Source organism: Ylistrum balloti, unplaced genomic scaffold (assembly GCF_031769215.1).
Source record: "Ylistrum balloti isolate Yb309-2 unplaced genomic scaffold, AGI_CSIRO_Ybal_v1 Utg370242, whole genome shotgun sequence".
Taxonomy (NCBI): Eukaryota; Metazoa; Mollusca; class Bivalvia; order Pectinida; family Pectinidae; genus Ylistrum; species Ylistrum balloti.
In genome coordinates, this window is record NW_026782196.1 from 746,760 (window position 1) to 765,208 (window position 18,449).

The 18,449-nt window shown below is 33.6% G+C and overlaps 2 protein-coding genes across 3 annotated transcripts; one reads left to right on the top strand and one right to left on the bottom strand.

Annotated features, from left to right (window-relative positions):
- Positions 1 to 7,364: 7,364 nt before the first annotated feature.
- LOC132552315 (uncharacterized) lies at positions 7,365 to 10,443 on the bottom strand. Its single transcript, XM_060216476.1, has 6 exons — positions 10,375 to 10,443; positions 9,887 to 10,011; positions 9,447 to 9,561; positions 8,901 to 9,034; positions 7,768 to 7,844; positions 7,365 to 7,492 (listed from the first exon to the last, which is right to left on the bottom strand). Exons 1-6 carry the CDS (start codon positions 10,438 to 10,440, stop codon positions 7,395 to 7,397), a joined length of 615 nt encoding a protein of 204 aa, XP_060072459.1. The 5' UTR covers positions 10,441 to 10,443; the 3' UTR covers positions 7,365 to 7,394.
- A 274-nt stretch (positions 10,444 to 10,717) lies between these two features.
- On the top strand, positions 10,718 to 17,459 carry LOC132552259 (F-box/LRR-repeat protein 2-like). 2 transcript variants are annotated; one of them, XM_060216413.1, is made up of 7 exons: positions 10,718 to 10,857; positions 11,227 to 12,246; positions 12,804 to 12,975; positions 13,155 to 13,318; positions 15,091 to 15,177; positions 15,474 to 15,588; positions 16,607 to 17,459. In XM_060216413.1, exons 2-7 carry the CDS (start codon positions 11,228 to 11,230, stop codon positions 16,703 to 16,705), a joined length of 1,656 nt encoding a protein of 551 aa, XP_060072396.1. In that variant the 5' UTR covers positions 10,718 to 10,857; position 11,227; the 3' UTR covers positions 16,706 to 17,459. The 2 variants fall into 2 exon arrangements, with proteins under 2 accessions (XP_060072396.1, XP_060072397.1); XM_060216414.1 differs by lacking the exon at positions 10,718 to 10,857 and adding an exon at positions 10,921 to 10,988.
- The last annotated feature ends 990 nt before the right edge of the window (positions 17,460 to 18,449 follow it).

Sequence of the window (18,449 nt, forward strand, 5' to 3'; positions counted from 1 at the left end):
TAACACTTATCACTGTGTGTATGCAGCACGATTGTACAAATATAAGTACTTGAAACACCAGTTGTAATAACGAGCTGAATCGCACATTTAATACATAATGTATTTTAGACATTTTCATTATCAGCTGAAATCCAAGCGCCTAAGCAATTACGATATTTCACTTTTAACACTATGAAAATTATTGCTATATTGTGTGTTTGTTTTTTTTGTATTTCACACACATACTACTTTCACAAGTTTTTTGTTTTGGGAATCACTGATATAAGATATTCTTGTGAATTTCAGTAGTATTGCAAATTCACTCAGAGGTAGTACAAAGCAATATGAGGTTACATTACATATCAGTTATACGTTTTCTTTATATTTACATGTCTTCATAGACAATAGTCATAATACCAGTAGGACACATTCTCTTTATATCTGACCAATTTCAACTATTCTAATGATTCGATCAACTACTAAAACATATTGATATATCTCTAAATTTTGTTATAAACTGTTGTTGATGTGCAGTAAGAATCTTTTTGACAAGACTGAGGGACCTAGTATAATTTTACATTATATGTTATCTAGTCGTGTTGGTACTAAGTCAAATATTTCTGCTGTTTTAGCGCTCAAGGCACATGGATCTTGATAAGACTTTTGATATGTTACAGTTATGTTGATTAAAGTATTTATTGGCTGAGCGAAAAAAAAAAGTAAAAACAGAAAGTATTCAGTGATGTGCCTTTATCAATTGCTAATTTATTTCACTATGGCTGTGATATTTAACAAAATGGATACAGCAATATTTTGTCCTCTTGTGCTTCATTTGAAATCTTTGTGCAGAACTTTCAGAATGTTGACAAAACTTAATACTCGGCCATCAACATTGATACAAAATTTAATCTCTAAACTGTTATGACAGAATTATATCTCATAAGTGCTCATGCTGAAACGATGTTTCATTCAATTAGAAGATACATTTTCTATCTGTCTCATTCTGTCAGGGAGAATTTTTCATAAACATTTGATATGTTGAATGCAACAAAAATTACTGTATAAAGATTAATATTTTTCGTATGCCAGAAACGTTTGAAGATTTGTGACCAGATTTAAGTTGGTAGTACAGAAAATCCTTATTTTATTGGTCGTGTGTTTTTTTTATCCCAGGAAGTGCAATTTCTGCCCATATTTATAAATATGTTGTTAATGAAAATAACCCTGTTTATGTGTTGATGTGATACGCATCAATAAGAGGTCTTTGTTGCTTTCTACATTTAATGTTATACTGGGTATTTAAAAATGAAAATGCTCATGTGTAAAGATATCGTTTGATGAATTGAAGGAAAGTCCTTCATATGCTATCAATGTAGAATAGATCATATCAATGCATAATGCAAGTTCTCATTCAAAGCATATAACAATTTACATAGAGAAAGTACCTCAAAATACTGGTAGCTATAGTTTTGTGATGTGTGGATCTGGGACCAGAAAATAGGACTGCTTGTAATTATGGGATCTAGTTACAATAATTATAATCATGGGACTGTGAAGTGACACTGACTAGGATTTAGTGAGTGTCATTATGGGGTCTTCCTAGTGATAATAACTGTAATTACGGAGACTGCTTAGTGACAATGACTGTAATTACAGGGACTGTTTAGTGACAATGATTGTAATTACAGGGACTGTTTAGTGACAATGACTGTAATTACAGGGACTGTTTAGTGACAATGACTGTAATTACAGGGACTGCTTAGTGACAATGACTGTAATTACAGGGACTGTTTAGTGACAATGACTGTAATTACAGGGACTGCTTAGTGACAATGACTGTAATTACAGGGACTGTTTAGTGACAATGACTGTAATTACAGGGACTGTTTAGTGACAATGACTGTAATTACAGGGACATTTTAATGACAATGACTGTAATTACAGGGACTGTTTAGTGACAATGGCTGTAATTACAGGGACTGCTTAGTGACAATGACTGTAATTACAGGGACTGTTTAGTGACTCATTGTAATTACAGGGACTGTTTAGTGACTCATTGTAATTACAGGGACTGTTTAGTGACAATGACTGTAATTACAGGGACTGTTTAGTGACAATGACTGTAATTACAGGGACTGTTTAGTGACTCATTGTAATTACAGGGACTGTTTAGTGACAATGACTGTAATTACAGGGACTGCTTAGTGACAATGACTGTAATTACAGGGACTGTTTAGTGACAATGACTGTAATTACAGGGACATTTTAGTGACAATGACTGTAATTACAGGGACATTTTAGTGACAATGACTGTAATTACAGGGACTGTTTAGTGACAATGGCTGTAATTACAGGGACTGTTTAGTGACAATGACTGTAATTACAGGGACTGTTTAGTGACAATGACTGTAATTACAGGGACTGCTTAGTGACAATGACTGTAATTACAGGGACTGCTTAGTGACAATGACTGTAATTACAGGGACTGTTTAGTGACTGATTGTAATTACAGGGACTGCTTAGTGACAATGATTGTAATTACAGGGACTGTTTAGTGACAATGATTGTAATTACAGGGACTGCTTAGTGACAATGACTGTAATTACAGGGACTGTTTAGTGACAATGACTGTAATTACAGGGACTGCTTAGTGACAATGACTGTAATTACAGGGACTGTTTAGTGACAATGACTGTAATTACAGGGACTGTTTAGTGACAATGGCTGTAATTACAGGGACTGTTTAGTGACTCATTGTAATTACAGGGACTGTTTAGTGACAATGATTGTAATTACAGGGACTGTTTAGTGACTCATTGTAATTACAGGGACTGTTTAGTGACAATGACTGTAATTACAGGGACTGTTTAGTGGCAATGACTGTAATTACAGGGACTGTTTAGTGACAATGGCTGTAATTACAGGGACTGTTTAGTGACTCATTGTAATTACAGGGACTGTTTAGTAACAATGACTGTAATTACAGGGACTGCTTAGTGACAATGATTGTAATTACAGGGACTGCTTAGTGACAATGATTGTAATTACAGGGACTGCTTAGTGACAATGACTGTAATTACAGGGACTGCTTAGTGACAATGACTGTAATTACAGGGACTGTTTAGTGACAATGACTGTAATTACAGGGACTGTTTAGTGACAATGACTGTAATTACAGGGACTGTTTAGTGACAATGACTAATTACAGGGACTGTTTAGTGACAATGGCTGTAATTACAGGGACTGTTTAGTGACAATGACTGTAATTACAGGGACATTTTAGTGACAATGATTGTAATTACATGGACTGTTTAGTAACAATGACTGTAATTACAGGGACTGCTTAGTGACAATGACTGTAATTACAGGGACTGTTTAGTGACAATGACTGTAATTACAGGGACTGCTTAGTGACAATGACTGTAATTACAGGGACTGTTTAGTGACAATGACTGTAATTACAGGGACTGTTTAGTGACAATGACTGTAATTACAGGGACTGCTTAGTGACAATGACTGTAATTACAGGGACTGTTTAGTGACTGATTGTAATTACAGGGACTGCTTAGTGACAATGACTGTAATTACAGGGACTGTTTAGTGACAATGACTGTAATTACAGGGACTGTTTAGTGACAATGACTGTAATTACAGGGACTGCTTAGTGACAATGACTGTAATTACAGGGACTGCTTAGTGACAATGACTGTAATTACAGGGACTGCTTAGTGACAATGACTGTAATTACAGGGACTGTTTAGTGATAATAACTGTAATTACGGAGACTGCTTAGTGACAATGACTGTAATTACAGGGACTGCTTAGTGACCAATGTAAGGAGAGAGATATTGGTGTCCCACTCCCAGGCCATAGTCATCTGGATCAGATATCTTAATTCTCTAATTATAAAAAATCCTATTGGTTCTGTACTTTCTGTGTTGGGTCTATTACTTGCCAGGTAAATATTTATACAATGTATATCTAAGTTTATGATTGGTTTATGATGAATATCCTGATCACTTTTTACCACAGCCATTGTTCTTTTACTGGTCATATTTCAACCAATCAGAATCTATGAATAAAGAAACACATATAACATGTATTTATCATGAATGACTTTTTCAGGTATGCTTTAATTCTCTTCATTATTCACAGATTTTGCAACAGTTGAAAGTGTTGCACCGCTTTGCTGTTACTGCTTACTGTTAGTTATTAAGGTCTGCATGGGTATGGGGCTAATAAGAAGGTGTAGGTAAGACATCCAACATCCATCCTGTGAATATAGAACAGTCCATAGGCTCTAACACTGCAGCATTTGATAATTCTGTAAGGCTCCTTGCTGTACTAGATACTGGACGACAACACCCACAGGTAAATTCCCAATTATTCTTACATTCTACTAATCAGACTGATATATCATAGATATTCACATTTAATGCACACTTTTTAGCCTAAATATAGCTTCTCTAAATAGTGATGGGCACAATTCAAGGGATATTCATTATTAAAGGATGCCAGGATTATTAGTTTTTTTTCCTTATACAAGTAGTAAAAAGATGATAAACATCAAGATTGGGACTAGAAAAAAGCAAGGTGAGGGTTGTTGTTAGCTTAGGTTTGGGGTCATTTATTTTTTAAATTTTTTTCTTTACCATGAAGCGATACATTTAACTTGAAATACCAAGGTCAACTCTAATGAAGATTTAATGAAAGCTTGTCAATAAGAGATGTTGAATTTCAATGAATTAGTGGTACAGAGGTTTACAATAGTTTTTATTATTTAAATCTCATTTGGTTAAAAGTAAAGGTATACATGTAGACTGTCAACAAAGAAGTAGAGTTGTGTGTAACTTGTCATTCACATGGCTTCTGTTAAAAAAATGTATACAGTAAATAAAAAGCTTAAAATAAATTTTTAAAAAAATCCAAAATTTTCTGTCTTGAAGAACTGCTTTTTTTTGTAATTAAAACTCAGAAGTGTATGTAATATCTACCTTCATGTTTTTAATACTGGAAAACTGTTTGCCTGTGGTATTTTGTACTGCAGTGTGTCCCTTGGTTCTTTTTATACATATAATGGATTATCTACAATAATATGTCTACAAAATAATAAAAACTAAGAACTGTTGACAATTGGAGGATGGTAAAGAAACTCACAGTAAGTACAGCCTTGATGCAAGCACATGCAGAAATTGTTCAATAGTGGATGTCTGTTAACTTATATTGGAACGTAGTGCTGTATTTTGTTGGTGTTATGTAATATACAATTTGCCATTTTAAATCATTTATTATGTTTCCAGGTTGTCAAATATTTGACCAATTTATGAATAAAACATGGTCCAACTTGCCTGATGGATTTTTTGTTTTCATTATCTTCCATACGAGACCCAGTAACTTATGAAGTGAATCTTAGTCAGCTAGAGTCTCCAGTAGTGGACAATTCTTAATCATCAATATACTGGTACCCAGAATGTTTGTTTTTAGCTCACCTGTCTGAAAGATCAAGTGAGCTTATTTTTCCCTTGTGTAGCATCTGTCATCCATCCAGCATCATCTTTTACTTTTAAATGACTTCTTAATGACCAAGAGGTCCACGATATTGATATTGGACTTCTAATATGCTGGAATGAAGGGCTGTCATTTTGTTCACCTTGACTCACTTTCTAGGTCACACGGGTATGTGTTGAAAAATCTTTCAACAATTTCTTAACAATACAAATCAGCAAATTACACCCCTCTCCACTAAATATGAAATTACAATGCCAAGAATGAAATTTAAATATATCCATGCCCCAAGTAAAAAGTTCTGGTAACTAATAGTGTAGGAGATGGAGTCAAACAACCTGATTTCTTTGATGTAGATCAAAAGTCAAAATGAAGGTCATACTGACCTACTTCTAATACACCAGACACCACTTTATGAAGGTGAACCTATACTCCAAGTGATAAGTTCCAGTTACTAGTAGTGTAAGAGATAAAGCCAAGACAATTTATTTTCCTTACCATAGCTAAAAAGTCAAAATGTGGGTCACAGTGACCTAATTTTGATAATGACACTGCCTCATCAAGATGAACTGATAACAAAAGTATAAACTTCCGGAAATAAGTAGTGTAGGAGATGAAGCCTAAAACAAGATGGAATAAGTATGAATGGAAGGACACTGCAGTTCCTACTAGGGGACTAAAACCCAAGTGGCACAGGATATCGATATTGAGTCTGTAGCATGCATTGATGAAGGGCAATCAAATTTGTATAGAAGAATGACTTTGACCCACTTTCAAGATCATAGAAGTCAAATCTTTAAACCATATATTCTCAATAACCTAAATGCCTTGGGTCATGGTAATAGGCCGGAACTAAAATCAACAAAGCTTGTTCAATTGAATTACTTGACTATCAAGGTTACAGTAGTCAAATATATTAAGAAGTTAACTTCTTTGCAATAACAATGATATTTGTGAAGTAGCTTGCTTTAAGAGAGGCTTTTTAGTTTGCAGAAATTGTTTTAGGGACAAAAGTCTTCTTTTTAAGCTGTCTAATATGTAAGCAATTCAGGCCCATTAGGTGCATTATTAATGTGGTGTATGTAATAATCTTCAAGTGCCTATGGTTTCTTACCTATAAGCTACATCTTTAAACACAAAATTCAGCAACATAGCCAGCAATGTGCATGCCATATTTTTGGCTTCAGTGGGTTTGAATTGTGACATTTGATGTTTGTTCCAACCATTTACATTGTATAAAAAAACTACTGAGATGAAATTTTGAGACACAATCACTATAGAACCTAGATAAGCAGGACATTGTTTTATATTTCATCTTGTAAATACTGGTATATGTTGTTGATTGTGTGATCTTGGATTGTGGCAGTGCTAAAACCATTAAAATACCCCAACAATGAGGGGCATTTAATTTAGATATTTGAGTTCTTGCCATGAGGAGGATTGCATAAAACAAACATGGAAATGGAGGTTGAACATTTCCATTTCTATTTAGGTAAAACATTACATTGAAATTAAGCAATAAATATGAAAAGTTTAGTGTAAAAAAACACACTACTAAAATCCACACCAAAAATTGTAATATATGTCGGAATATATTCACATTAATCTGCATATGTCTTTTCATCTTCACTTACCACGGAATATAATCCATTCCCTTTAAGGAGAAGTGTTGTATGGAACACCCATGGTTAGTGAAAACATGATATTTCCACAAAGTGTCACCCATTTAAATCAAATCTGTGGGTACTAATTCCCACCAATTCTATTGCAAAACAGTACCATGCCAATTGTATACTGTTATGTTATTGAGACATGAATGTAAGTAGAATATTGTCTCCACACACATCAATGTTACCAAATTGCAAAAACAAAATGAAACATTCTAAAATTTCTTTCTTTAATTTAAATAGCTAATCATCATCGTCACTACTGTCATCATTCCTGTTTATTTTTCGATGGCCAAAAATTGTCTTCTTTGTGTTGAACTCCTCTGGAATGTCAATCACTCCTGAAAACAAAAATGGCATCATAATTGAATACTAAGTATTATATTTTTTGCCTTTGTATTCATTATCAAGCATACTATTAAGAACTGCATGAAAGTCAGTCAATCACACCAAAATAACAACATGTAGAGGCTATATTGAAGTTTGGTATTTAGCCCTATTATTACACATGGTTAAAAAGGGAGGAGAGGGAAACCTACATTATACATTAAGTCCATATACATGTACCACATATATATAACAAAATGAAGTACCTGTTATATATTGTATAACTTACCTGATTTTCCTAGCCTTTTCTCTAGCACAATTGTCTGGAAGCTGTCAGTGTTTCCAAGGTCTTCAAACCCAATCACTCTGGAACAGAAAATGATTATTATTGAATAACTAGACCAATGTCGAGGAAGGGCCCCGCATAATACCTACCCCTTATGATTGAGTTTCTTAATATTAAGAAATATATGGACAGGTGTCAAGTATTGAAAGCAACTTTCATCAAAATCCAATGAAAATGGACAGATGGACAGATATATGGATCGACGGACAGGGAAACGGACGGACAGACAGACGGACAGGGTGAACATTGAACTCGAATGAGGGGCTTATGTACCAAGTATCACAAAGCAATTTTTAAAGAAATCCCAAATCATTCCTTCAGAAGAAATTCTCTGTAAAACATTCAGCCAATCAGATTGCAGCAGCCTCATTAAATATGCGCAGAATTTGGCGAACATCGAACTTGAGCGAGGGACTTATGTACCAAGTATCATAAGCAAGTTTCATCGAAATCTCATCATTCCTTCTCAAGATATCGTGCGGAAAGCGAAACGGACAGACAGACGGCGGGACAGACGGACAAGGTGATTACTATAGGGCACCCGCATCGCGATGCGGGGCCCTAACTATTGCATAACACCATCCTCTAACAACAGATTCGTTAATGTATATATGAGTATAAAACTACAGGCAGTTTCTTTTCGTCACAGGAAAATTAGCAACAAATGTTATGTAACAGCAGCTATGTGTAAAATGACATAAATATGACAAAAGTCATTAGAGATATTGTTATAAGATTAATGAAATCTAAATAGTTTATTTAAAGATAAATTACTAAAGCAGGTAGACATAAGTTACGTCATGTCTTATTTCAAATAACAATGCATTTTCATTCTCATTTTCAGGGAATTTATCATTTTGATGATCAGTTTCACATTTAGATTTTTAAAAGAAGAGAGAAATTGACTCTTACAAAAAAGTACCTAACTAGTCAACAATTACAATTAAACAGCTACAAAAATTATTATTTGTTGTTGGTATCAATATGACATTTACTTGAACTGGTATAAAATAAAAGTAAACAAAAAGACCTATAACAAATAACCAAATTGAGAATAAAATATAATTTGAACTCACCTGTCACAAACAATGCCTTTGTTAAAACATATGAGGGCTGGCAACATCCGGATTTTTAGTTTTTCCACAAAGAATTTTGCATTGTCTACATTTATTTTTGCAAACTTTGTTTCGAAATATATCTTTGATAATTTCTGAAGAAAAAAGAAGGAAAAAATATGTAATATTAATGTAATTGAACAATTCAAGATGCAAAACTAGTATCCTCAAAGCGTCACACTCAAATTTTCTACATGTTGTGCTATAAAAACTTTAATTCGAAAGCCAGTATCAGTTATATATGTACAAGAGGGCATACATACATGTAATTCAAAAGAAAATTTGCAAAACAGTGTAACCTATCATTATCTTTTTTCCTGATATAGATCATAAATCTTATATCCACCTGTCATTCAAGTTATTTTAAAAGTCATTATAATCATATTAAGTTTGTTAATGTAACTGTGATTATATATAAAAAACAAGTTAATACAAAGACATTCTCTTAAACATCAGTCTGTTTGGCAAGAATACAAATGAATCAGAAAGTGCAAAGCTACTAGTAACCTCTAAATGTGTATCCATTATTGCACATCGTCTAAAGTCAGCATGGAAGAAATGAACAACACATCTATCTTCACTTGTTGTCATGTCCAAAAACTGTTTTTCCTCCATAATCTCTCTGAAATCATAAGGCAATATCAATTGTACAATATTCAATTTTAACCACAGTTAGCTAAGTAATGTATTTCACACTTAACGTTTTTCTTATCATTACAAATTTAATCTATCTACTATATAGAAGACATGTGACTGTGGGAGCTAGGTATATATTACTTGTTTTATTGTTAATGTGTTCTAGATGTTGCATATGGTGATGTGAACATCTTTGGATTCTAGAGGAGGAACTGGAATACTTGTTATAGATGATAGTCTCGGTCTCATTTCAGATTTATGACATAATCGAGAAATGGTAAAAGTCATAAAGTTTTTTTTTTTTTACTTACGTGTACATGCCATGACTTTTTTCTTTCATTAGTTTAAATTGTTCAGCCTCACTCTTAAGACTCTGCAGTCGGGCTTCTCGTAAATGTGCAGGGATTTCCTCATTCTCTAACTCTTCAAGAAGTTTCTAGATGACAAAACATTTGTTATTAGCAACTGATCATGATTAATATTCCTTAGGTCATGATTGCCAATTCCAAATAAATTCAACGGATAAATAATCTAAATATCCTAAACGTCTCGTTGTCGCGAGAAAACCAAATACGAAACCCATCAAAATAAACCATCTTTTGTGTAGACAAAACCTCTGCCAGTCAAAACATGTTGTGTAGACAAATATGCACGTCACTTCATAATTCATCCTCCAAAACACTTGACTACTTCATGGTATTTAGTGTCTTTACAGATATCCCTTTCAATTGTTCAACTATAATTAAGTAGTATAAGATATATTTATATCCAATCACAAACTAGTTTAAAACCACAATACCTCTTCTGCAAGAGCTTCGTCGTCGAGGATCTCGTTTGCTCGATCGAGTGTCGTCGCGGCCGCCATTTTCAAACAAAATGTGACTCAATATAGGGCGATAACTCTGCTAGTACTTCCTGTTTATAGCAAATTATTTTTCGATAAGATCATAATAAAATAAATCACCGTGATTATTCTAAAACTTGGTACAGAATAATGTAGTAGGACACAGACATGAGGGTACAGTTATGCATGCTTGAAATATTTATCTGATTTTTATCCCGGATAAATATGACCGAATACGTTTCCGTTTTAGTGGTTGGTAAATGCCATCCGTGTAAACAATAAATAAACGAGGGTGACGTTGATGCCAAAAATATTTTTCCACACTTCTTTCTATGAGATGGAATGGCTATTTCAAAAAACAGATTTAAGATTTAATTCCATTAACACCTGCGTTGAATGTCATGTTAATTGACATACGGGACCGATACAGAAAGCAAGGTACATGTAATATGAATATATTTTGCAAATGTCAACTGTCATGTGATACTTTTTGTAGGAAAATAGCTGACATTTAAAAGTTTTTAACAGAAACAGATGTTAACTGAAGAAACCTTATACACTTTTTAAAGGTAAGCATGAAATATGAACATTACGAAAATGTTTTTTTTTCTCATACATATTTTCCTGGTTTATTTAAGGTTTTACTTTTTTCTCACATCAGTTCATAAACCCTCTTGCTATAGATCAAACGTATGCATTAGATAAAAATAGTTTTCTGTGTTTACCATCACCACCTTTCTGTATTCTTTATATCGTATCTAAGTATCTTATTGTTTTTAAAATTTTAAGTGCTCTTTTAATTTGTAGAATGCACACTGATACTAATTCAGATGATGGTGACCTTTATAGTAGAACTGATTATACAACAGACAAGGAACGCCATTGTCGTCAAGGGGCTTCTGAAGAAAAAGTCCAATTCAGACATGGAGCAGATGGTGTGTATAGTTCAGCCATGACAGATCTATCAACAGTCAGCGTGTCTTCTAAAAATGTCACCCAGAAAGACTTCACTCTCCAATCAGATATGAACACTGAGATGTCATCATGTCATCTGAATGATGAGAAAACCTTTGCAAAAATTAATACAGAAAATTCATTTGATCATTATGAATGTGATAAAGAGACTGAAACTGGGGAAGAGGTGGATTATACACATTTAGTATCTGTTGTAGAAAATGACATAAAAAATATAAGTAATAGGATTAGCACTGCTGTGATTGACTTCAGTTTCTCTTGTCAAGAAAAGGGAGAAGAAAATGGATCGCACTGTAATCATTTTGATTTTGTCCCAAATGAGATTATTCTGAAAATATTTTCCTATTTTGACCCCTTGGATTTATGTAAACAGATTTCACTTGTTAGTAAGCGATGGCGAAAGCTTGCGTACGATGTTAGTTTGTGGACTTTACTTGACTTGAATTGGAATCCACATTTATCATCAGTCAATTTGTGCTGGATCATCAAACGACTTGGATGTATTCGAAAACTTTGCCTTCAAAGCCGACAGATGCTGAGTGTTTCAGAAGTGTCTGTGTTTACAGAGTTCTGTCCCTTGCTAACAGATGTTGACCTGGGTTTTTGCAGTACTTGTTCTGCTGATATTCTTGAGTATTTTGTCCTCAATTGTGAAAACCTGGAAAGAATCAATGTTGAAGGCTGTCACATGGTAGCTGATGAATGCTGTGAAGTACTGGCAAAGGCCAAAAGATTGAAACATTTGAATTTTTCCCACTGTATTATAACAGATGCTGGCTTGTGTCACTTAGCTAGGAATTTGTCACAAATTGTCTCCCTCAATATTGATGGAATCGGATGGATAAATGATAAGTAAGCATCTATTATTTGTTAATTATCGTTATATTCAGTGAAGCATTATTTGATATATATAAAAAAATTTTTTTTTTCAAATTGTCTTTTAAATGAGACACAAAGGAATTGAGGTCATTGAGAATTAGTGTTAGGATAGATGGCATTTTAAATAGGAATCATATATACTGAATTTTGCTATATTTGTCAAAGAGGTTGTGCAGGGGTTTTGCTATTATTTTGTTTTTGTCTTATAATAAACACATGGGGCTAATTCATATTCTCTTACTTAAAATTGGGAATTCAGTTGGCCTATGTCTAGGGCCAGTGTTCCCATTGCCTTTTGAAACTTAAAGTATACTGCACTTATTGTGGGGTTTTGTATACTCATTTGGGGGTAATACGGAAACATTCCAGGGTTATACCTGTATTAGGGTTATTAGGACCTACCAAACCTGGGTTATTGCCTGATAAATGCAGTGATAGGACTAATAGCCAAAGCTATAAGTTATTTTTCCATTAATTGCATCATGTATACAATACCACTATTTTTTTTTCTGCCTATGATTTCCCTGAAGGAGTATGATAACTTTGGTAGAGCATCACCATGAAAACTTGAAATGGCTGGACATTGATGGTGCTGAGTTGACTGATCGGTCCATTGAAGCCGTAGCAGGTTGTTCTGGATTAGAGAGACTAACGGTGTCCTTCTGTGAACTACTGACTGATACCTCGCTTCGAGAAGTATCGGTAAATATTCCTTTTTTTTTTCTCTCAATAGAGTTTCTCTCTTTCAATTTTATGTCAAGCAAGCAGATCCCTAAACTGTTTGAGAGTAATCAGTCAGATTTGTTCTTTTGGAATATACATTCAAAAACTCATAGTTACAAGTTTTCACTGGTTGACAGTTTGTTTTCCTTACATGACAGAAAATGACTAAGCTAAACTGCTTGTCTCTGAGGAAAGGTACAGAGCTGACCAATGCAGGAGTGGTTGAGCTGTTCTCCACAGATGCCATGTCAAATCTGACCTGCCTAGACCTATCTGATTGTGGAGACCTAAAAGATTCAGCTGTGCTACAAATCCTCAAATGGTAAAATTGTATCTAGTTACAGTAGTATCATCAACTATTACATATTTTCATAATCTCTGATACTTTATAGAAAAAAAGGATAATGCATTTATTTTATCTGTATGTTTGATGATTGTTTTGGCAAATATCTATGGAGTTTACCTGTATGTTTGATGATTGTTTTGGCAGATATGTATGGAATTTACCTGTATGTTTGCTGATTGTTTTGGCAGATATGTATGGAGTTTACCTGTATGTTTGATGATTGTTTTGGCAGATATGTATGGAATTTACCTGTATGTTTGCTTATTGTTTTGGCAAATATCTATGGAGTTTACCTGTATGTTTGATGATTGTTTTGGCAGATATGTATGGAGTTTACCTGTATGTTTGCTGATTGTTTTGGCAGATATGTATGGAGTTTACCTGTATGTTTGATGATTGTTTTGGCAGATATGTATGGAGTTTACCTGTATGTTTGATGATTGTTTTGGCAGATATGTATGGAGTTTACCTGTATGTTTGATGATTGTTTTGGCAGATATGTATGGAGTTTACCTGTATGTTTGATGATTGTTTTGGCAGATATGTATGGAGTTTACCTGTATGTTTGCTGATTGTTTTGGCAGATATGTATGGAATTTACCTGTATGTATAATGAAACCATAATGTCATATGAACTTGAATGTATGTTGATATGTAGATAATCAGCATCTATTGAATGTATAGGTTACCTGGATATTTAACAATTTTATGGTATCATTACAGCGAAACTGTATTGATATCAGTTGTGAATTATCCTCTCATGAACTGCCAATGGTGTGGGAATATATAGCAAACAATATTAACAAATTGAGGTTGTCTCCCCTTGTAATAAGCTGATACTGCTTTAGTAAACGTTCTAGGGCATTGGGAATACCAACTGTATCATGGCAAATTAAACAAGAAATGCTGATGCACTTAATTGGATTTTAACACCCACTTGTACTGGCATTTATATTGCCCATGAATGCAGTACCATGTGAAAGTACAAACTAGTATGTAGTGTATGCATGCGCCATTAAGATGATAACTTTTTTGGTTGGTTTATTTTGAGGTTACCTGTATGTTGATGTTGAGTTATTGTATTGATGTATTTGATGTGTACTTGTATGTCCTTATATGGTGATACATGGTTTCTTTGGAGGATACCTGTATGTCCTTATATGGTGATACATGTTGTCTTCGGAGGATACCTGTATGTCCTTATATGGTGATACATGTTGTCTTTGGAGGATACCTGTATGTCCTTATATGGTGATACATGGTTTCTTTGGAGGATACCTGTATGTCCTTATATGGTGATACATGTTGTCTTTGGAGGATACCTGTATGTCCTTATATGGTGATACATGGTTTCTTTGGAGGATACCTGTATGTCCTTATATGGTGATACATGTTGTCTTTGAAGGATACCTGTACGTCCTTATATGGTGTTACATGGTTTCTTTGGAGGATACCTATATGTCCATATCTGGTGATACATGGTTTCTTTGGCGGATACCTGTATGTCCTTATATGGTGTAACTTGTATGTAGTAGCAACAGATTTCCATAAACACACAGATTTGTTACATTAGAGAGGTTACATAGTTTTCTGTCACTGATACCTGTGAATGGTGAATGAGTTGGATTTTTCCTTGATTGTGAATGGATGACTATTTTTAGACAAATGTGCCTGAGTTTGATGTCATTCTGTTTACTGTTGTTTTACACAATTTTCTTGTTATATCATCTTTTTGTGTTTATACACAGCTGTGGTAGGAATCTACGACAGCTTAGATTGTGCTGGTGCTGCAGTCTACAGGAGGAATCCGTCACCGCCATTGTAGATACCTGCAGGTAATTTTATACCTTCCTCTAAGTTTTGACCAGTTTTATTTCAAGAATAGCTGGGATGGGAAACTAGTTTGATTTATCATTAGCTATCTACGTTTTTTTTATTTACATGTTCACATATTTCCTACCACTTTTATCTGCTAATAAGGCTTTGGATGGTAATAATCACACACTTCAATGTACCACTGTTCAGTAAATTTACTAAATCAGTGACATTTTAAAGAAAATATTTTATATTATGACTTCTAACATACACATTTGTGCTAGTGACTATTTCTGATGCATTTTTCATTGAACAGCTCATTGGAAACTTTGGATTTGGTTGGGCTACACAAGATTTTTGGAAAATGTTTCGATAGAATACCCAAATGTATGCCCAAACTAACATTACTCGACCTTCGGCAGTGTAACAAGGTAAGATAATTATGCATGGGAAGGTTTTAAATCTGGACACCTAGGTTTTCTTTGTAAGATTATATCTGTATGTAATTGTTTGTTTCTTAAAAGCAGTTTTAAAATACAATGTATGACTGGTAAACCAGACATTTTGATTAAATATGGTATATCAAATAGCTAGGACACATATCTGTAAAAATTCACTGAAGATAAGAAGCTACATACATGTGCAGAATCAAGTTTTCTGATTTTTTTTTTCATGCTCATGGAAATTTTTATATTTGGGGGAGAGGGCAATATAGTTGCTGCTCTGTTCATCCATCTGTCAGTCCATCTGTTCTTTTGTGTCTACATTTGAGCAAGGATCATGAAATTTGGTAAAAATGTTAGCCATGATAAGAAAATATGCAGTGTACTGAAATCAGATCCTGAAAGTTATAAAGTTATTGCCGTTTGTTAAAATTTAGTATCTGTAGCATAACTTTCATTTAAACTAGGATAATGAAACTTGGTGTATATATTGGTCATATTAACAGGATGTGCAGTATAAGAAATTCAGGTTTGAAACCCCTTAATTACTGAATTTTTACGCTGCGTTAATATTTTGTGTCCATTAAATTTGCTTTTGGGGAGCATTCATAGGTTTCATTGATACTCTAGTTTTATTTTGTATTGTTAGAGAAAGTGATTTGCTGCCCTGGAGAACCTCTGAAATGGATTATCTACTGTAAAACTGGTTCTTAAGAACCCAACAAAACCTCAGAAGACAAATCTGTTCAGGAAAAGACTTTCTTGTATTTTTTTTTTCAAAAACTTATACTTTAAAAAAATAGGTAGGCTTAGTAATAAATTCCCTGGAGTAGATAAATGTTCATTGGACAATAGTAAAGTTTTCTATGGTAATACTTTAATGCAGACATTGAAGCTCAAAAGATCGATAATTTTTTGACTGGGATAAATAGCTGAACAGTGTTTGCATGTCTATTGCAAGAACAACCAGTAACTATTCTTATCGATTTGAATTTGTTTATTCCAGATCAATGATAATTTGATTAGAGAAATGCTGTGTAAGAAATCCGACCTAAAAGCCTTTGACTACTACGGAGAAGACTTTCGAATCCAGCTACAGTCCTAGTTCAACATTTTGGACTTGGAGATAAATTAACACCTGAGTCAAAGTGTTCTTTGTGCTGCCATTTTGACCCCTGTTTATGTCAAAGCTTTCTACTTTACTTTATAAATCTTGTTACCTAAATTGCTTCATGAAAGGGGTGTGCATTGCAGGTGAAACATACATCCTGGTGTCAGTTTCTGTGTTTGCTGTACAAACTTAAGTTATGACTTTTTTTACAATATGTGTGTAGCTTACAAAGTGGCTTGTAACTACATGTATGTGCTTGTCAGTCAAAGTGAAGATTAAATAGATCAGCATTATATAGAGACCTATTTACTGAAAGATAAAAATGTAATTTATCATGGTGGCCATGTTGCATGGTTGGAGTAATATTCTTTGTGATATATTTATTGTTTATAACTTATCTGTGAATGAGACCAGTTAAATAACAGGTCTGGTGCATCTATATTGTAGGTACTAAAAATAGTGTCATTTTTTTGTTGAACAGAGACATCATTTTTTAGAAATAAAAAACCTTCATATTTTTTCATATATACTCTTAATGCGATCTCTTTTTGTCCGGCATTGTGCATTGTAAACTTTTAACATTTTCGACTTCTTGTGGCAAACTCCTGAGGGTCAAATTTATTGAAACTTAAAAAATCTTCTCATATCCCAGGTATGATAAAATCAAGTACTCATCATGGATAGAAAGGCCTTCAGATGCTTTACCAAAATTGTAAATTTCATCACCCTAGGGTCTCACATTTGTATTATGTGTACATTATAATTAAAGTTATATTATTATGTGTACATTATAATTAAAGTTATATAACTTTTTTAAACAAAATTATTTCTATGACGTTACAAGAACCATTATGACCCAGTTGACCATTAAGGCCCTTGAGCCACTTGGGTTTTTTTTTCACAATGTCCTAGTTTGTCTTGATCGTTCATAAAACATATTTAACATAAAAACATTAAACATATTAGAGGAATGATATTTGGCTGGTATGTTCTTAAGATAAACCAAACAAGGGGTGTGAAAAGAAAACTTACCTTGACTTATGTTCAAGGTCACAGGGGTCAAATTTGTTGAAACTTTCAAACAACTTTTACACATGGACTAAAAAGCCTGGAGGCATGATATTCAGATGGTATATATTAGGATGAATCTCAACAAATTTTGCAAAAGGAAATGACCATGATTCAAAGCCGCAGGTGTTAATTTTCTTATTTGTTATTGCACTAATGTAGCCATGGTAACAATTCAAAATATGTATAATTTATGGAAGTATGAAAATTTTGTCAAATTTGTCAATTTTTTACCTTATATATACCAGATGAGTGCTGCAGTATGTAATATTGCCAGCATTGTCGAAAATTGGAACTGGATCCTAACAAACTAATGCTTGTTTGATATGGTGTAATTTATGTAATAGTCTGTGTCTTATTTTGTATCTTGATAAACGAGCAGATTGCCAGGAAAATTTGACAACTCATTCGTCTCTTGTTGTTATTACTTCACTGATTATATATTTAAGATAAAAATTTGAAACATTTCTGATTAGTAAAACATTACAAATTTTAACTTTCTAATATATCTATACATGTACAAGGACACAATTAATTGTCATGTCTAGTTAAATTATTTCTGTAGCTTTAAATACAGAAAATTCAATCGAATATGTACATTTAGAGGTAGCAATGAATGGTTTCCTTACAAAAAACACTTAAATGGTCAAATATTACTGTAAAGTGTAGT